The sequence below is a fragment of the Opisthocomus hoazin genome, chromosome 18, assembly GCF_030867145.1.
Source record: "Opisthocomus hoazin isolate bOpiHoa1 chromosome 18, bOpiHoa1.hap1, whole genome shotgun sequence".
Classification (NCBI taxonomy): domain Eukaryota; kingdom Metazoa; phylum Chordata; class Aves; order Opisthocomiformes; family Opisthocomidae; genus Opisthocomus; species Opisthocomus hoazin.
Genome location: NC_134431.1, coordinates 12,049,530 through 12,069,655, shown reverse-complemented (window position 1 = coordinate 12,069,655; position 20,126 = coordinate 12,049,530). Strand labels below are relative to the sequence as shown.

Sequence of the window (20,126 nt, the reverse complement as noted above, 5' to 3'; positions counted from 1 at the left end):
GTTATCTTGTCTGGGCTTGGCTGTTCTGGTAGCTAAAGGTGTCCAGTATAGCCGAAGGCATCATATCAACCCTTGGGTCTGTAGATAAGTTGCCTTTCCACTTCAGCTGGTTACAGATCCTGTCCCATTAATGTCCCACAGCTGGTAGACACAGTGGTTCTGCCAGGAGTTGGCCTTGCAGGACAGGAGTGTTGTCTGCTCCTTGGCAAACATGTTGGGGTCATTGAAATCACTGAAGATTTCATGGCTTAAGACCACCGTTTTCTGTCTGACTAACACTGCTGATCAGAGAGGGTAGCCTCAGCTGCATAACCACACCTTTACCTGCTACAACTACTTGTCATGGAAATCTCTGTAGCCTGAAATATTATAGGGTTGTGTTTGAATTGTTACCCTTTCTTTGGCTGAAATGAAGCAAAATATTTCCATTTTTTCCAAATAAAAGCAAGGCAAAGGTTGAAGTTGAGGTGAATTTTAAAACCTTATTTTGCCAATACTGTCTTGTGCTGTAAGAGCTATAGAGCATGTTGTGTTTTGGTGTATATGAATTCAAGTAGTGTGAATCACTGGCCAGCTGTCTTTTATGAAATAATTTGTGAAAGTTTGAAGTTTGAGTCAAATTTTGAATGCATTCTTTTCATTAGATATTCATGTATTGGGAAACATGCCTCATCTCAGAATGACTCCTCTTCAATTTATATGGTCTTCTGTTAGTTTGGTAGACTTTTCCTTTATCCAAAAATTTGATCAAGCAGAGTCCTGAGCTCCACAGTACTATAATTTGACAGCACAAAGAGTAGTGGCCATTAATTGCTGCTAGCAGATGTTATAATTCTTACAGACTTAGAGATGTAAACTGGAGTTGTGATTAACTGTATTATAACCCTTTTTAATCTTGTGGAATCTTAAACCTTCCCTTTTGAGTATAATCAATAAAGTACACTTTTTTTTTGGTCCATGCAATTTGAAATTCGAAGCATTTCCTTTTTCAGTGTAATAGTTGGCCTCTTAGATGATTTAAATACTAAGCTACTGTTCACGAAACAGTATCATTAGTTTATTTCAAACTTTGAGATGATCTAGGTGTACCAGCCTAAATTGCCACAGAGGCTGTAAATCTGGGGATGATAGTAAAAGCTTTGAGTGGTGGAATCAGTGAATAGTGATTCCACCACAGATAGAATACAAAGATTTGTTTGGACACTCACTGTGTACCAGAACTATGAAAGCTAATTCCAAGCTGTCTAGTGGGGGGGTGTGTGTGTCTTTTGCTCAACAGCCTTTGGAGAACAAACAAAGTTCTATTATTGTGCCTCTAAACACTGGTTTCACAGGTTCGAGGAAAGGTTACTTTGGCTTGCTGCATTTACTTGTTCTGAATTCAGCAATGGATGTATTGAAATATGGTTTCGACAGCTTTATGTAACTGGATAAGAATAGGTTTAAATAGATAGTAGACAAAACTGCTTTTATATAGCAATCTTAATACAGAAGCCCAGCTAATGGAATGCAGAGATGTTCAAAACCATACTATTTCAACTGCAGTGGGCAGAAAAGTGACCAGAGTGCCTTCTAACTGTCCCTCATTGACTGTTTATTAGAAGTATGTCTTCTGTGTTCAAGAGCATTCGATAGTTCTCCAGCCCTATTGTTTTCATTATTTGGGAGACAATAGCTTTCTTTTTTCTTTTGAAAAGTCTGACTCTTTTCTCTCTTGCCCAGGTGCTGGAGTTCTTTGTGGCACTGAACTTGTCCTTGAGTGTATTTCGCCCAATGCAACTATTTGAAATGTTTATACATAAAAACTAAGTGCAACTGACTGTTTCTACTGACTTGAAAAATCACAAGAAATAGTTCAAAAAGCCCTCATCCCGTCACTGAGAACCGATGGATACACTTTCAGTGATGTGTGAACACATATAAAAATGCAGAAGAAATAATTTTTTGCTTGTGGAAAAAATTTTTTTCCTGGCAAAGGTCTTTTATCTCAGCAGACTTGTAAGCACACGTTGGAGAACTTTACAAGTGTCCTTATTGTGATCAGTGAGCATCCCCAAAGAACTGAAACCTTACATTAAAACACATAATAGGGAACAGAACATAGGAAACATGCCAACTCAGCCTCTCTTGGCATATATGGATGGACCGGATGGAATAGCCAGTACCGTTGGTGCACAGATGGAGAATAATGATGCCTCAATGACAATAAAAGGAACAAACACAATTTCTTACAAAAGCTTGCAAGAAAAGTTTCTCATGCAAGCTGAGGGATGCATGCCTCTGGACTGCATGTTTTGTGACGAGACTTTTAAACATCCTGAAGAACTTGGAAAGCATGTTTTAACTCAGCATAGGCCCACTCTTTGTGAACCAGCTGTCCTGCGTGTTGAAGCAGAATATCTTAGTCCTCTAGATAAATGTCAAGTAAGAAAAAACTTGTCTTCGCCAAACAATGAAAAGGACAGTGAAGAACTTAGTTGTGAAGTTTGTGGACAGACATTTAATGAGGCTTTTGATGTTGAGGCACACATGAAAAAGCATAAAGATTCCTTCACGTATTGGTGTAATGTATGTGGTAGAAGATTTAAAGAGCCATGGTTCCTCAAAAATCACATGAGAACGCATACTGGGAAGCCTGGTTCTAGAAACAAGCACCAACAAAGTTCCGAAAGCCCCATGACAATAAATGAAGTGGTGCAGGACCATGTAACTGAAAATGTAACATCACCTTACAAAATCTGTATGGTTTGTGGTTTTCTGTTTCTCAATAAAGAGACTCTAATTGAGCACAGTAAAGTGCACACCAAAGAATCAGTACCCAGTGGTGAAAGCCCCCAAGTGACTGGTGAACCTAATGCAGAAGAAACATCTCAAAGAGAGGAATTTTTCCGATTCTTGAACTTAAGACCAAACGTGGCTCCAGAAAATGACAAAAAACCTGTGAAATGGATAGCTCAACTAGATCCTTTCAACACATATCAAGCATGGCAGCTGGCTACCAAAGGTAAAGTTGCAGTTGGCCATGGCCAAACTAAAGAACTAGGGCACGAAGGAAGTACAGACAATGATGATTCATGTTCTGATAAAGAAGAACTTGGTGAAATTTGGAATGCAAATAAAAGGAGCCAGACTGAAACTACAGGGAAGTCAAAAGTAAATAAAAACAGCAGTTATACAGGGAATGGTAACTTATCCAAACTGAAACATCATGGTGGTGAAGTGCCTTCTATGGAGATGGATTCTAAGTTATCCCAGAACAAAGAGAAACCAACGCACTGTTCAGAGTGTGGTAAAGCCTTCAGAACATACCACCAGCTAGTCCTGCATTCCAGAGTACATAAGAGAGACAGGCGGACTGATGGAGAGCCTTCAGCTGCTTCAAGGACGTGCTGTGATATAATTGCGAGTCTGGATGAAAGTGGAGCAGGAGAACGAATAGAAGGAGGCTCTGAAGATGGATCTGAAGATGGGCTTCCAGAAACACTTAATTTAGGTGAGTAGCATTTTGAGCACATAAGTTTGAAATAGCTGTTACTGCATTGTTTAAGAACTCTTCAGAGCCAAAGAACGCACCTTGTCTTTCTCAGTTATCTTTTCAAAACCTGGCCAGAGGTACGAAATACTGTGTTGGGGGAAGAGGAAGAGAGATAAATGAGAGGGAAAGAAAGGTTCTGACACCACTGTTTTGAGATCTTTGAAGTTGTGTTGGGCCTTCTTGCAGTTACGATTCGGGTTACTGGAATTACTGAAATACTTTTAATAACAATTAGTCTAGGAAAAGGTCAGTGTTTACTTAGCCCTTCTTTCTCTCTCTCACCTGCAAGAACAAGATTCTTAGTTTTACTGGATGCTTTTGAGTATTGCATATCCCTTCTTGTCCAGCAGCACGTGTTTTTACAAATAGTATTTCTGAAGAAATAATTGCAGTTTCACTTTTTTCCCTGCATCTTTCTTAAAAGTGCAGAAAATGTCCGGTGCTCAATACCAGCAGTTGTTAAGGTCCTGAGAAGTAATGAATAATTCCGGACTTTTTCTGTGAACCTGCGGGTTGTATGTTCCTTTTGAACTGTATGTCACTTGAAAGCCTGAATGTCAGAACCAACAATTTTAAATTAGTTGTGCAAGGACATGCGTGCAGGCTATTAATATGTGGATATCATGTATGTAAGAGAGGTAGACATTTAACTGCTCTTGCTTGAAGGGCTGCTGACAGTTTGCTTGGACAGAGTAGATGAGCTCAGTCTGTATGTTACCCAGGATTAATTCTGCATATCACCATGTCTTAGAAAAACAAGTGATACTGAACGATTCCTTAACTGAAAAAGATTGCATGTCTGGGGACAAGAAGGAATAGCAAAAAGTCTTCTAGGTAATCTAGCACTCTTGTGTATGGCATGCTTGGAGTCTACATTGAAAGAACAGACACTTGCATAATCTCAAGAAAAGACACAACGTACAGAATGTCCTGGCACACACAACTGACTTTTCCATTTCTGGTAATGTGCAGCCCTTTATTTTGCCTCTGGTAACAAAGGAATGGAATTATTACTTAATGCTAACTTGCTTGTTTTGTTTCTCAGTGTCTTATCCTAGACTACAACAGCTTTTGTTGTGAGATGCTGAGTCATGCTTATTGAGACATTATCTGTTTGTTTAAAACCGCTATGGCTTGTCTCAGCCATAGTTTAGCCATACTTAGCATTTCCAATATAGAAGCTTTCCAACATGTAGGAACTTCAGAGAACCGTTTTAAGCTATCTGTTGTCTATCTTAACATCTTAGTTGAGCAAATCATCTCCTTTCTTATTCCTGCTGTAGCTTTCTAGGCAGCTTTGACTTGGATGTTTTACTGCAGTTGTCGTGTTGTTTTTTTCAATTCAGCCTGCCAAAGAAATCACGTTAATTGGAATGGTGTATTGTGTGTAAGCGTTCTCCCCTTTCTTGTTCGCCATTATGCCGTACTTGCCGCCCTCCAGTGGTAACTCCGGCTGCTTACACTTGAGCGGAACCCATTTTTAACCTGTGAATTTGTTCCTAGAATACAGGTTTCACAGAACAGCAAACCCTGTCACTTTCCTACTCCCATATTTGTCAAAGCTTAAGGGTCAATGCTTCTAGTGAAAGAAGATTACTTGTTAAGTCTAAGGATGTTGTTATACAGGCATGACACTCCATTGATTAACATAGAAATAATAATAATAGTGTTAAAATTAATAGGAAAATCCATCTTCCTCTCTGTCTTCCTTCCAAAACACCTTCCTGTGTCTTGCCATGGTGTACAGAGCAAGTTTATAGTCTGAATCATCACACTCACACTTAGTAGTTGAAGCACTCGCTTTAATAAAAGAATACAGTTTGTAACCGGTATGATTTTTGAGATGGGCCATTCCCCATCAAATTCCTATAGGTCAGTAAAGATGATTTTTTTTTTTTTCTTCTTTGAGACCTAGTTTTGCATCTTGTTTGTTCTCTGGGGCTTCTTTGTTACAGTCACTAACCACAGTGTTCCTTGACACAGACAGAAACCTTTTTAACTCTTTTACTCTTTGATTGCTAAGGGTGCAGCAGCACAGAACAAAAGATACTCGTAGACTGTAGGAGTTGACAACAGTTCATCATTCTGTGTTTTTCCTTAAAAAATACAGTTAGGATAATTACTTAATGGTTCTAAATGAGACTCCAAATTTACATTTGCTCTTCATAATATAGCTATATTTTCTTCCAAAGATAAAAATGAAGATGGTTTGGAAAGAGCAAAAGTTAAAAACCTTGGAGCCTCCAGAGAATGCAGCTATTGTGGAAAGTATTTTCGCTCAAATTATTACCTCAATATTCATCTCCGAACTCATACAGGTAAATGGGCTTCACCTTTGTGGGAGGGGAAGGAAGTCTGCTGAATTCAGTTGGATGGAATGTTTGGTTTTGCTTAAGAAAAACCGAAGTTGCCTTCAAAATTATTGATATTAAGAACAAAGTTTTCTCTAATGTTAAAAAAAAAAAAAGTCGAATTGACATTGGAATTAATTATTTACATAAGTGCAAATTTTTTTGAGTAGGGCCAATTACATTAATTACTGTTAAGAATACAATATTTTAAAAGAACTTTTAATTCTTTCTACTTTTTAGCAGTCTAGCAAAAAGTTGGTGGTGTGTTTGTTTTTTGGTGGTGGTGGTTTTTTTTGGGTTGGTTGTTTTTTTGAAAGCCTATTTCCCAAGTATTAAGTTGGTTGTCTGTCAGTTGTTGCTACCTGGGAAAAAGCTGTGCATTTTTCAGTTCGACTTTCTGTTTTTCATAGCCAGGGAAACTCCTTCTGCTTCTGTTAATGTACGTCCCTGTTTCTTTTGAAACGGCTCTATTTATAGATGAACTGTAACATTTGTGTTGTTGAATAGCATACTTGTGGTATGATCAGGGGCCTCAAATTGTTGGAGTTGACCCACAGCTATACTTCTTGCTTATCTCTGCCAAACATATTGTCAGCTACCATCTCCATACATAGCCAACGTGTGGAAAAGATCTTCATCGTAGCCAGAAGATGTCACTGTAGTTAGCAAAAGTATTAAGATGTAGTTGTTTAGATGAGCTTGGGAATTATGAGTATGTGGAAGGGGAGAGAAAAATCTATTTTACTGTTTTGTGGTCCACATTATTCCTTTGTCTTTAACTGTATTCGAGACTTCAAATCAAACTGTATCAAACTTATTTACTGATAAAACTGTGTTTCAGGTGAAAAACCGTACAAATGTGAATTCTGTGAGTACGCAGCAGCACAGAAAACTTCACTGAGGTATCATTTAGAGAGGCATCACAAGGACAAGCAAGCTGATAGTGCAGCAGACATGAAAAGTGACAGCAAAGTTTCATTACAGAGTCAGGAGACAGCGCTCTTGCTGGCTGCTGATGGTGCTCAAGAAACCAAAAATTTGAAGAGGCTTTTTGAATGTGCCAAAGATATTGGAGGCTGCCCACCTACCAAGCAGCAAAAGGAAGTTCTGTCCTTGAACAATGCAATAGGCAGCACAGTCCTTTTAAAAACGAAAAATAATTCTAGGGAGTTGAACAAAGGTTTCGTTTGTAACAATTCAAATCAAATACACGAGAATGTGTCCACTCCTTACCTGGAAAAACTAAAGGCTGAGAAGGAAACAAAGGAAGCTCAGCCCAATGTTCCTCATAAAAGAGAGAGAGGGGCTTCTGTGGGATCAGAGGGAGATGATGTCCAGTATGTTTGTGCTATAAAGGATGGAAAAAACGTGAATGGTGTGCGAGAGTGCACTGAAAACTACGAACGCAAGCGTATGGTGAACTCTCAAGAAAAGCCTTTGGACTTATCTGTTGGGACTTCACGAGAATGTTCAGTGGCTTCAACTAGAGACCTGCTAGCACCCAGAACCTGCCCGTTTTGTACTTACAGAACATTTTACCCAGAAGTCCTAATGATGCACCAGAGGCTGATACACAAATACAATCCTGACACCGTTAACAAAAATGGCTGTAGAAGCAAGGCTCTAGCTAAAGCCAGACGCACTGGATGCCCTCCAGCTCTGCTTGGTAAAGATGTGCTTCCTCTGTCTTTTAATTCTAATAAAAGTAAGACTTCCCCATCTACACAGCAAAAACTGTCGCAAACAGGAAAAGCTAAACAATCTCACACTCCACAGAACAAAGTCCCTCTCTTTTCAGTGGCTGACTCAAGCAGCACAGCCCCAAGTAACCTCAAGTTTCATAAACAGCAAAGTAATATTGGAGCTCAGGCAAATAACTATAGACAACCTCAGCAAGAAATGCACTCCAGTTCCAGTATCTCTCCAGTAGTGGACAGAGTAAAAAGATCTGAATCTAAAGTAAAAGCTCTAAGTGCCCCAGTGTCTCAGTCCGGTTTAGTGAGCAGCAGTACAAGTGGGGCTCTCGACTCTCAACTAAATGAATCTGCCTGGTCTTCTCATCGAGGAAGAGACTATCATTGTGGTAAACCTGTGAGCAGTGTAAATCTAGATTATGGTGAAACATCTGGTAAACGAATGAAACCTAATGTGTTAGCTGTGGAACATACTGACTCTCCAATGGCTAATTACAGAAGATACGAAATGAGCAGATTTCGTGTTGCAAACAGATATGCAAATCTGCTACCTCAGGAATGTTCTCGCACCAAACCTGCATCCTCTGTTTTGCCAACCAAACAAGGGCTTCTGAATTCAGATGATGTTGATCCGCCTAATGCATTGACTGTTCTCAAACCCTATGAACCATATAGCTCTGGATCACTTTACAGTTCTTGTGGATCTAGCAATGGCCAAGTAACCAGCTCTGCAGTAGAAGGTACTGTATCCCTTCCTAGTTAAATGTCTTACAGCGTTACAAAGGAAGGCAAATGAAATATAAATAAGTGTGCACCCACCTTGAAACAGAGCAAATGAAGCTGTACTTAGCATTTCACCAAGTCTAGTCAATGCTTGGATTTTAAATTTAAAATCCAAGTTCATCAGACTCCTGGCTTGGGGAATTGGGCATGGAAGGTCTGAATTTTAAAAAGGGATTTAAAGTTCCTCAAATCCCCTCCTCCCCCCTGCCATGGGTCTCTGATAGCAAGCATGTATTGTTTGCTCATCAGAGCACTACAGACATGCTACCTAATCCAGGATATAGAATGAGCCTTTTTGCTTAATATCCAAGAAGTCTTGGACCATCTGGAATATTAATAAAACCTCTTACAAAAAAAAATTGTCATGTACAATTGTACTCTTCAATTACAGAAAAGGATAATACAAATCCTAAAACTATGATTTAAATCTTATACCTCTGTTCTTCAGTGGGTTTTTATAATGTGTAGTTTTTAGTAGGAACAGAATAATTTGTTAAATGAAGACATCGTATTTCTTCTTTTCTAATTATGTTGTCTCATTGCACTAAGTAGTAATGCTTTGTGGAAAATTCTGGGCCTAAGCAGAGATAAATGTTTGTGATGTATTTGGAAAACTTTGGTACTTTTATGACATACATGCGTTTTGTGTTTTGTTCTTAGTCAACATTTTCAAAACTTGGCAGGAGGCCAAGATTAAAAGGTGCTAAATGATATTTAAGCAGTTGTCTGACTATTTGTAGAAGATGGTATTTATGACTTTAAGCTGAGGTCAATATGGACTTAGCTATAAATATAAGACTCTGAATTTTGAATTATAAAAATGAATAGTGTCTGTGCTGTGTGGTCTGAAAGTCTCTGCTGAGTTCTTAAACTCTGTGAATACTCCCATTCTCTGGTAGCAGCAAGATTATTCTGAAGTAGTCTGGATTCACAACAAGCAGGGGTGTGCTACCTTAGGTCAGAGCGAACTGCAAAATACTAAATCTGCATTTAGTTATGTGGCAAAAAATGTATTTGGTAAATTTGTTCTGGTTGTTTTTTCCACTTGTTTTAAGGTTGTGGGCTTCATAAATATTCAGGCTTGCTAGTGAGTTATGGAGGGATGAAGGAAAGTGTTAGTTCTGTTTCCAGGCTGGGTAGGTAGTGGATAAAGGAAAAGCCAGCATCGCAGTTGACTCACTGAAGTGACTGCGAAATGGAGTTAATTCCGGGTTTCGTGAAGAGCGTTGTCTGTGTACCATGAACTGTACCATGAATTGCTATGAGGAATGTAAAATGGGCACCAGGTTATGCATAGAATGCAGAGCGACAGGCAGAAGGACAAATGTTATTGCTGTCTTTTATTGCTGTCTTTTGATTCCTAGTGATCTGAGAGAACAAAATACATACAGGGTTTTTTCTGAGCACAGAAGTAATTTGTGCAGTTGTGGAATTTACAGCGCTTTGCAAGATTTTTTTTTTTTAAATTAATGGTTGATAGCAGCTAAGAACTTGACATGTGATCTCAACAATTGGTGGAGGACATGACTGTCCTTAAGGACTAAACTATGTTAATTTGCACTGACTGAGGACTTGTGCTCCATGACATCGCTATTTGTTGAGCAGATAGAACATTCAGGAGTTTGAAGGAATGCTCCTGATGTAGAAAACGCTATTAATTTTCATGAATACAGGAAGGAGAAAGTTAAAAAGTCTTACAGCTTCAACCAGCTAGACAAGAATATCTGTACCCTGAGGACTAGATGGTGGGCAGTGTCTTGCCCCTTTCCAGCATTACTGTACATCTCGGATAGGGAAATTCTCTTATTTTGCCAGTAGTCTTGGGGAGTTTAACCTATTGAAGTAGCAGTTGATGCAATACTATTTTTAAACAGTGACTTCGTTGGAATCCACATTGTTCTTCTTTTGAAAGCTCCACCTGTCTGCCAGAAAAATCTGTGGTAGCCTTTTCTTCCTCTTCTTTGGTACGAGCCTGGAGGCAGTAGCCTGTAGTCAAGAACTTTCTACTGTTTCTTGTTAGAGCTCCCAAACTATGGCTGCAACTAATTTGACGGTATTGTTGTCATGGAAATAAAGATTTCATTGTTTGTTACACAGTGCTGTCTCAGAGCAAGAAAAGCAACTTTTTATGGCTGTTACCTACATTGGAAAGACGTGTGAAACAAGACCCCCTCTGTGGGTTTTCTTAGCAACTTCAATAAAGCTCCGTGCAATAAAATGTAGGCCTTTAAGGCTAATTTCCTAGTTTTCCAACCATTCTGCTCAGAAGTACCAAGCCCAAACCTTGATAGTTGTGTGAGAGGGTGGAGGATAGCAGACAGGTAAAATTCTCAGTATTTAGAGCTTTAATGTGGGTGGAGACAGTGAAGATGAAAGTTTCTGCAAATTCTTTTTTTGTTAAAAAGCTGAAGTACAACTGTTTGTTGAAGAATTGCAACGTCTCAGAAATGTATTTTGTAAGATATCATATGCAAGTACTGCAGGTATAGACCTGCAGGTTTCTGTAGTCTTTTTATTGAACTCTGGTGATATTATAAAACATGATGTCAAAACCTTTTCTAAGGGCCTGTGTGCCTTGTGGCAACGTTATTTAGGTCCTATGAACATGTTATGTCGCATGTTAAATGCTGGATCAAGTTGTCATGAGAATATGTTCCACTTGGCAAACTTGATTAAAGCATGATGCCTTCTGTTATTGCTTGTAAGCTCTGCCATTTGATGTTGCCCTTAAGAGACAGAAACATTCTGAAACCACTCAGTTTGTGTTATTTTCAAATTAGTTGCCTTTGCAATGGCAACGTGCTATCGAGGATAACCTGTTGGCTGATTGATCTGGCAGAGGCTGCAAATTAAAGACAATTGCTCATGACACACTCCAATGGCTTTGTAGATTCTGTTGAAATATTAATTTAGCTTTACCATTTTAATTTAATTAAAGCTTGCTAGGTTTTTTCAGTGCTGCATTTAAAGCTTTCATGGTGTATAGATGGCGGTTTGGCTTTTTGTATCCTGTGGGAGTAATGATTCTTGACTTTTTTCCGTAATTTTATGAACTGTTTTTGACTGTTTAAGCTAATAAGATTTGATATGGAACAGGCATTGATTTCACATGTATAAATCTGAATTAGTGGTCTTGGGTAAACATGAAATTACCTGTATACTAGACAGAAAATTGCTTAACAAAGGTCTTCAAGTAAATGTATATTAACACTCTTTAAAGTGTCACAAATGCCATATAATCTATGATGGCAATATGCAGTATACCTGGTTTTCCTCTCCAATGCTCATATTCAAAAATTCATTTTTCAAACACAGAAACTGTAATGCAGCACTTATACATTAAAAAGGAGCCTGCTGTGTGATGAGTTAAGATATTTACTTCTTGCAAATAACATGAGCAAAATCTGGAGAGATGGACATCATGTGTATACAGCTTAAAACAAAGTTACTAATATTTGTCATTCCTCTTGTATTTGTTCTGGATACTGAATTTCATACAATCTTTTAATAGGACTAGGGATATCTTGTCTTGGGCCTTGCTTGTGAGATGATTTGTGGTAGCATCTGTGGTACTCTGGGATTCTGGATGCTAACGTAGACCTGCTCACAATTGAATGTCTGACCAATTAGATCAGCAGGAAATAATTCTAACTCCTCTAAATTTGTTTTTGTCAGGAAAGAGATCGGTGTCATACCAACACTTATCTAGCAGTGTGCTACAAAAGCGAAGTTACGAAAGTTTCATTGGTAACGCACACTTTCAACCAAATGACAAGAAGACTTAATCATTTACTTCAACAAATGGTAACCAAGCTTTTTGAACTGTTATTTAAATGTTGCATTATGTACTCAGAACATCAAAGGCTGCTGCATAGCATGATGAGAGATTATGAAAGTCTGAACCAGAACAGCTGAAAATACAAATTCCCCCTCTCTTACGAAGTCAACCAAGTACTGGTGTAGCAGCATTGGTTATTTTGAATAGTGGTAACGGCCTGCATAAAAAGTACTTAGATGCTCCTTTTCTAAAAGAAATGGAAGGGCTAACAATAAATAAATGTATTAATTAGTTACAATACCGGTGGGAAGTGTTCAATGAAAGGGCTTTCCCCTGAGGTCAGTACATGGGGGTGAGAGAACATCGTGTGGAGAACTAGAAATGAGCGGAAGTGCCTGTTACCATAGTTCAGGAATCCTCTGCGAGGTTGTGTTGGTTAGTCCTTCTTGAAAAGGCAGACTACTCATTGTACAACTTCTGAAGATTGCGAGCATTGCCTCAAAGAGCAAGACTCTTTTTGGTGGATTATTTCATAAAGAAGTAAGGGTTTCCTGATAGCTCCTTGACAGTTTATCTTGGTATACTGGAGAGGTTGTTACAAATAATTTTTCCTTTGTCTGACTGAGGGGTGGGTGTAGCCTCTTAGGGAAGCAGGTCAAGTGAAAAGAATTAGCCTGGTGTTCGGAATTCTCATGCTTCATCTCTTCATTTCTGTAGCTGCACCGCAGAACTTAACCACCCCATTGTGTTTGCAACACTCTTAGCTGCTAAGGAGATAAGTACTCTATAAGACTACAAATAAATATATCTGTATGCTTTTTTCAAACCCAGAGCTACAGATAATTTTTCTCATCCAAATTTAAGAAGGTACTTCTTGAATGCTATAGCACCTGGACCAGCATGCACTGTTTTATGGAAAGGTTTTACGTATCTGGGGAGCAGAGCTATCTGACATCTAGTTGACAGCTTTTAAAATAGTTGGTTTTATTGCTTGATATTCTTCTAATCTTGCTGCTTTTATTGTCACCCTACTAAGTATATTTTTGTCCAGTTCTGCTTTTTAAAGCTAACTCAGTTTCCTGCCTGTATTTCTACTTGGGGCTTGAGTATCTTCAAAAGTAGGCTTTACTGTCAGCTATTATTAGGCAGATAGAAGACACAGACCTTATATGGCAATATCAATTTCTAAACACGCTTATGCAAGGGTGTGGAAGAAATTCCCTTTGTCTTTTAAAGATACTCCTCACAACAAAAAATATCTTGTACTATTTTATAGTTGTGTACCACAAAACATTTTTTTTTCTTTTTTCCCCTAGGTCTAAGGACACAAGTGCATGTTTTATGGAGTTATACCTGCAGTTCATCTTTGAGGAAGAATGGATGGTGAAAGCTACTGAACTAAGCTGTGATTGTACTGTGTATAAAAACACTACAGTTCTATAATACTGTCTCTGTTAACATTTTGTACCAAATAGCCATAAAAATTTAGTCTAGACAATTGGATTATGAAGGTGTGTGGAGAATGTATATCTTGGCATTGACTTTTAAGTATTTTTCATTAGACTTAATTGACCAAATATTAGGTAGGAATTATATTTTTACATACTTGAGCGCTGCTGAAGAGTTTCTCTTTAAAAGAATATATATATCATTGCACCTCAGGTAAACTGTAGATACTGAAGTTGAAATCCTGTTGGCTTAATGCTCCTTTTTCATAAAGGTGAAAGTTTCTCATCTGTGTTTTTTCTGTTGAAAGATGTCAGTTTTGTCCAACAACTTCCAAATTAACTGTCTGAAACTGTCCGGTTTATAAATGTTGTGAACATCAAAGCAATGGTGCTGACATTATGCTGATCTGCCTTGTATATGTTAGGACCATAATGTGCTGGAGGGATCTGTTTCCTCGGGTTGTTTCCAGCGTATTTTTAAATGCAAGAATGAGGCAATACTTGACATTTGGATTTCAGTATGGCGTTCCTGAAATACGGTTGGATTCTTCTCTTGGCATTGGCTGCTGTTCTTCAGAGAAGCCTCTTAAACATCTCTACGAACATCTATACAAACTTTTACAGCAGAAAATACCTAGGACTTCCGTGAGAAACGATACTAATCTAAATGTTTCAAATGTTTAGTTTTGTACTAAACTCAGTACAGTTACATTTAGAGGAAAACTGCTTTGCACCTTTTTCCAAACTGTAAAGTCACAAACAAACAGACTTGCAATATGAGTATGGGATCTACAGACTTCAAAAGGGATGTGGCTATGGTGTAGCCTGCTTGGAAGTTTCTTGATGTCGAGTTTTAGCATTTACTGGGTGTTTAAAGTAAGTGAGAAATAACCTGTTGATGAGAGAATATCTCCTTTTATTTTTTTGTGAAGACAACAAGAGTTTTTTCTAATGCACATGCAGTTTAATTTTTGTAAAGGGAAGATGGCCAGTTACCAGCCAGTAAAGCAGAATTATTGCATATTTTTGACTTGCATTCCTCGTTGCTTCTCATAAAGCCTGTAGTTAAGAGTTAATTTCTTCTGTACCTGGCTTTGACTTCCATATATTTTAGTAAAACAAAAAATGAAAATTTTTGCACTGTTCATTTTGCTCTCTTCCCTCATACAGCAAATGTAAAATAGCAAAACCTAGAAACTCTTGTTTTTTCATTATGCAACTTGAGATGTTCCAGTTTTATGTCTTAGTTCCTGTATATGGGACCTATTTTTAATGTCTCTGTAAACTGGCGATGTAATGAAGTGCTGTGTATCAGGAAATTGTACACTATTTACCTTTTTTCCTGTTCATAAGCTGAGCCATATGTACATAATCTAGATTTTTGTTTTCCTAGTTTTGCACTTTTATAGCCTATTTTTTGAAGATGAATTCACTTGGAAATGGTTAATCTATTTTTTTGCGTGATCTTTCAATGAGTCTTATAGAATGCATGCAGTAACTATCGTCTGTGTACCTTACGGGGTTCTGTGATTAAAATGTACGGGGCTGGTTTTTAAGATGTTTCAGCAAACAGACCTAAGACTTGTTTGTTTGTTTTTAATCTCCCTTCATGCTGGTACACTTTCCCTCAAGGCTTGCTTTGGTAGTTATCCTGGGATTGGAATGGAAAAATGGACATGAAGACTCTTATTTCATGGCAGCACACCCCTGTACTTCAGAATACACTTTGCCCATCAGTATTAACTATTGGGATACTACTGGTTTTGTATGTTTCTTTGGAAATAACAGTGCATATATAGAGGTACAAATTGTTGATTTTTTTTGTTTGTTTGTTTATGTATTTATTTCATTCCATTTTGGTTTATTTTAATTGTTGAAACCGGAAGTTGTCAAGCAGTAGGCACACATTACTCATTTAATTTATGATGTATTTCACTTTAGTTGAGTATGTTATTACATGTTGATGTAAATATAGACTTGGTGTTTTGCAGAACTGGCTTCTGTGTCTTGCTTTTAAAGCCTAAAATGAGTTGCCTGAAACTTCGTATTCACTTGACCTTTCGTCGTACTCGCACTGCTGTGGGAGGGGAAGAAGGAAAACCTGCCAATAACCAACTAAATTCATGCCCAGTTTAATTGCTTATATGAAAATACCGAGTCACTTCCGAGAAGATCCGTCTGTGAGGCTTAATAGGAAACCTTTTGTTTCTTCTTTCAGTTATTTTCCTTCAAGAAAGGAAATTGAGTTACTGTATGCATTCTTTGTGGTAATAAAATTATGAAGGGAGCATGGATTTTTTTTTTTTTCTTTTTTTGGTGAGGCTTCAGCATTTGCATGGGCTTAAACTGTTTTTGAAACCAAGTATGTTCTGGAAAACATGCCATGTTCCTGGAACTCAGCTGAGGTGTCAGACCTCACCACCACCTCTGACCAGATTTCAGAACTTGAGCTTGGAAGACGGCTGGGAAAGACTTTCCAAAGGCAACTCGTGACAAAGGGAGCCCATCAGATGAGATCCCCCGTGTAAGTCAACCGCATTTATAAGGGCACTTGTAGGAGTGACCACAGCCTCGCTCACATCACAGGTGAAGCTTTTGGTTCCTGTGCTAGGCTGGCACTCGTCGCCATGATGCCGTTTGTAGAGGTAGGTTAGACTAGTTTCTTGCCTTGAGTGAAGCTTTTCTCCTTCCCAACAGCACAGCTTTTGAAGTGGGAGCTTAGGAACAGAACGAGCTGCTGTGTGGGTCTGTCACTGGCTCTGCAAGGGGCGGTGCGCAAACCGGAGCCTTGCTACTGATGACGTTTGGCGGGGCTGAGGGTGGTGTTCTGCGCAGTGCTGAGCGACGGTGTGGCTAGACAGCGTACAAGAAGTAAGTGTGAGCTTTGCAACTCATCTTTACTATTAACCATGGCTTTCCTTTAGTGCTTCTTGGTGCTAAGGGTCCTCCTTTTTGCCTTTAGTAGTTTCCGATAAGCTAGACTGACTTGGAGGCAATAGATGTGTATTCCACTGACTTTAGGTATCAGATGCCTGCGTTGCTGTACTGATACCTGAGCTATGCAAACTGTTAAATTAGAGCAAATCTCAGTAAGTGACTGAGAGGGAGGTGTTAAAAGTGTGGAACCAGTGCAAGGATACTTGACTGAAGATTGAAAGTCTTAGGCTTCAAGTCTCTTGCATCTGCAAGCAGTGGGGGATTTTGAAGGTGTTTTTGTCAGTGTTACCATGTCTGTTTTGTCATAGAATTTGTTTCTCAGTTGTGAGCTGCATTAATACCGCTAAAACTTTTTTCCCCGCCAATCCTTTATTATTTCCAGTCTAAGCAGGGTTAATTGAAAGGTTGAGACTCTCTTTGGGGACAAGGCCAAAACAAAAAAGAAATGGAGCCAGTGAATACATCTAGGGCGTCCTTTTGCTGTTGGTGTGGATGAAGCTGCTGTAGTTGAGGGGTTGGTGAGCTCTGCTCCTGACTCCATGGTCTGCTCCGGTTCCTCACTCCTCGCGCCCACAAGGCTCGATGCTGACCAGTTTGCGTAATAGGCCGCGGGGTGCTGAGTTCTGTTTGTTGCCTCCGAGCAGAGTATCAGAGGACTTCAACTACTGCCTGAGACACTGGAATATGGTGTTTCTCCGCAGATCTCTTCAGATCAGCATTATAAACACTTGTTTGAGGGATCTTCCTCCCATGCTTTTAATGAATTACCAGTTAAGTTACATAGACTACTGTCTTGAAATCATGAAGAAGGAATGCTCATTTCCTCTGACGAGGAAGATCTCATCTTAAATCACACAACAGTTTCTTCTTCCTCTTTGTGAAAGAAGAAAATATGCAAGTGCGTTACTGAGCAGATTTCTCTGTTCATTTGCACACACTTAAGAAAAGTGCATTTAATTAGGATTAGCAAGTCTCTAAATTGCAGATGGTTCTCAGGGGAAAAAATAGTTATGAGTGCATTCATGACATTAAAATCAGTACATTTAATTCAATTCCATCTTAATATTAATTCATAACATCCAAAGTAGTAGTTCCTACAGAAGATATTAATACGATTTGGGATTACTGGGGAAAATGAGATCTAGCATTTCCAAACATGCTGCAGCATGATTACCACATGTAATTATGCAGATTGAGTAACTACATGCTAATGATAAGAGTGCCCATTTTGACGTGTGTTGGTATCTGTAACAAGGGCCTGTTGTATGACGTGCAGTTCTGGTAGCCTGGAGTTTGTTATTGATAAACTGGGTCCAGTGTTGGGTCATACGTGAAATATTGCCGCAGTCGGTGGCTCTGCGCAGCCGTTGTGGCGTGAGGCCGGGCTGCGCAGCCGGCTCGGAACAAGAAATTCTGCCTGTCCAGCGCTTCTCAGGCTGCCGCCTCGGCCTCTGCTCTCCCCGCAGACCCGACAGCGTCTCTTCTTCAGAGAGTTCAATGTCTGCAGGTGTGGCACCTCCCCTGACTGTCCATTCCTGATTCTGTTCTTGGCGTTGGCTGAGCTGAGCCTGGGCTGCTGCGGGCAGGTACAGCAGCTTTGTGCTCCTTCTGCGGGGACCTGTACGAGAGCAACACCCCTGGCTCGGGACCACGCCGGATCTCTCTGCAGATAACGAAGCCTGGAACTGGGCCAACTCTGGGTTTTGGTGACACCGCTCCCTTGCCAGCAGTCTGCTCCCTTTGCTTCCCCTGGGGTTACCCCCGGCTCCCTGCGCACAGGGCACCGTCCCTGTCGGCTTCCAGGGGCCTCCACGAGTTCACCCCCTCACGCGTGTCCCCCAGCCCCTGCGAGCCGTGCCCAGCTCGTTACCGCCGTCCGCGCGTGGAGCGCCCCTCAGCAGCGCCCGGCCTGAGGGGGCGGCTCCCCCGGCGAGGCTCGGCGCGGCCGGTAGGTGGCGCTGTCGGCACGGGAGCAGCTGCGCGAGCTCCGTGAGGCTCCCGGACCCGTTAGTGAGGGCGCAAGAGGAGGCGGGAGCGAACGCAGAGAGCGGCGGCCCCGAGGCGGGCGGGAGGGGGCCGGCCCGCTCCCCTGGCCTGGGCGGGCGGGAGGCTGCCGGCCCCGGGCGGGCTGTGCGGGCAGGAGGGTGCCGGCCCGCTCCCCTCGCCTGTGCAGCGCCAGGCACTGCGTGACGAGGGGGCTGGGCCGGAGGGAGCGGCCGGCGGAGGCCTGATCGCCGAATTTATCTGCCCGCCTGGCAGTGTTGACTGAAAAGCGTTCGGTGCGCAGTTCAGCTGCTGGCTACCGTTATTTTTGACTGCTCAAGATTTTATGATGAATTACGTGATGCATATCACTAGAAGGCAGGCATTGCTTTGCGAGAATCTTAGGGACAAAACCATTTGCGTGAGCAAATCTGGTCTAGTAAATAATTATGGAATACTTTAGCATTTAAAACTCGTTTTGCACACATAAAGTGTCTTCATTAATCATAGAATCATAGCATGGTTTGGGTTGGAAGGGACCTTAAAGATCATCTGGTTCCAACCCCCCTGCCATGAGCAGGGACATCTTCCACTGGACCTCTATGAACGTCCTGACCTAATTAGCGACCTATGGAATCCTCTGTGAAAGTCGTGACCTAATTAGTGACTCTTCATCTTGCTGAGTTGCAAAGCACCTTCCCACGATCTCCTCCCTCCACCGGCGGTGCGGTTTGTGGGGGCAGGAGCAGCCGGCGCTGCTGCATCCGCCAGGGAAGCACCAGGCTGCTTGGCTTTCCTGTGACTCTGGAAAAGTCACAGAATAGTTTTCACTTAAAGCGAAAAAAATGCCCCCTCTTACCAAATTAAAAAAAAGTTCAGTTTTATTTTACCACAGAATATGTTGTTTCAGTTTAGACTACTTCTGATTTTTTTGATATATATAAATATGTTCTTAAAAATCTAATTAAACATTGCTAAAGAAAGTACTTCTGAGCAAACGAAATGGAATTTTAATGTCAAAGTTAAGCATAAATAGTTAAGGAAAAGAGAAGGTCAGAATAGCTGAGTGAAATTAGAATGAATTCAGAAACACATTTTCACCAAATCTGCATTTTTTCCTCCTGTTTCCAGCTGCTTCTCACCAAAGCCTCCGGCAGCTCCCGCGCTGTCCAGCAGCAGGCCAGGGTGCTCCGACGTCTGCTTACAGGTTTCGTCCTCAGGGGAACGAGGAGAAACGGCTCTGCACTGCAGTTACGTTTATTGCCCAGGTGACGTGTTTCCCAGGCTCATTTTTTTGGTCAACTTTGGTGCGAATAACACCTCAACTGAAACACCTTCCCTCTGCTCTGCACGTTAGCGCTGTGCGTTCCGTGGAATCGGGTCGGGAGGAGAGCTGGCCCTTCGTAAGTCCGGTTTCTTTTTGATTTACCTTCAGCGTCGTGTTGAGGTTTGTGTTGCTTGTCTCCCTCCCTCTGCTTGAGGTCAAAACGTAATTGAACTCAACGTTTCTATTCAGGTTGGGTCTTGTAAAAGTCTCTTTTAGCAGAACCTAAATCTGGGCCTTTGACATTTTGACAGAATCTCTTTTCAGGTTGAAAAATTTCTTTCCCGATAAGA

At 40.5% G+C, this 20,126-nt stretch overlaps 1 protein-coding gene and 1 long non-coding RNA gene across 3 annotated transcripts in view; both read left to right on the top strand.

Moving 5' to 3' along the window:
• Positions 1-15,582, top strand: part of ZNF217 (zinc finger protein 217) — a 28,528-nt gene extending 12,946 nt beyond the window's left edge. For both annotated transcript variants that reach the window (XM_075438602.1, XM_075438603.1), the window contains exons 2-6: positions 1,723-3,493; positions 5,728-5,853; positions 6,728-8,320; positions 12,039-12,167; positions 13,458-15,582. In XM_075438602.1, coding sequence (XP_075294717.1) covers positions 2,110-3,493; positions 5,728-5,853; positions 6,728-8,320; positions 12,039-12,148 — 3,213 coding nt within the window. In that variant the 5' untranslated portion in view covers positions 1,723-2,109 and the 3' untranslated portion in view covers positions 12,149-12,167; positions 13,458-15,582. The remainder of the gene's footprint in view (positions 1-1,722; positions 3,494-5,727; positions 5,854-6,727; positions 8,321-12,038; positions 12,168-13,457) is intronic.
• A 3,133-nt stretch (positions 15,583-18,715) lies between these two features.
• On the top strand, positions 18,716-19,908 carry LOC142363536 (uncharacterized). The gene is made up of 3 exons (XR_012765793.1): positions 18,716-18,805; positions 19,641-19,777; positions 19,867-19,908. It is a non-coding gene; the product is annotated as an uncharacterized LOC142363536 (long non-coding RNA).
• Positions 19,909-20,126: the final 218 nt, after the last annotated feature.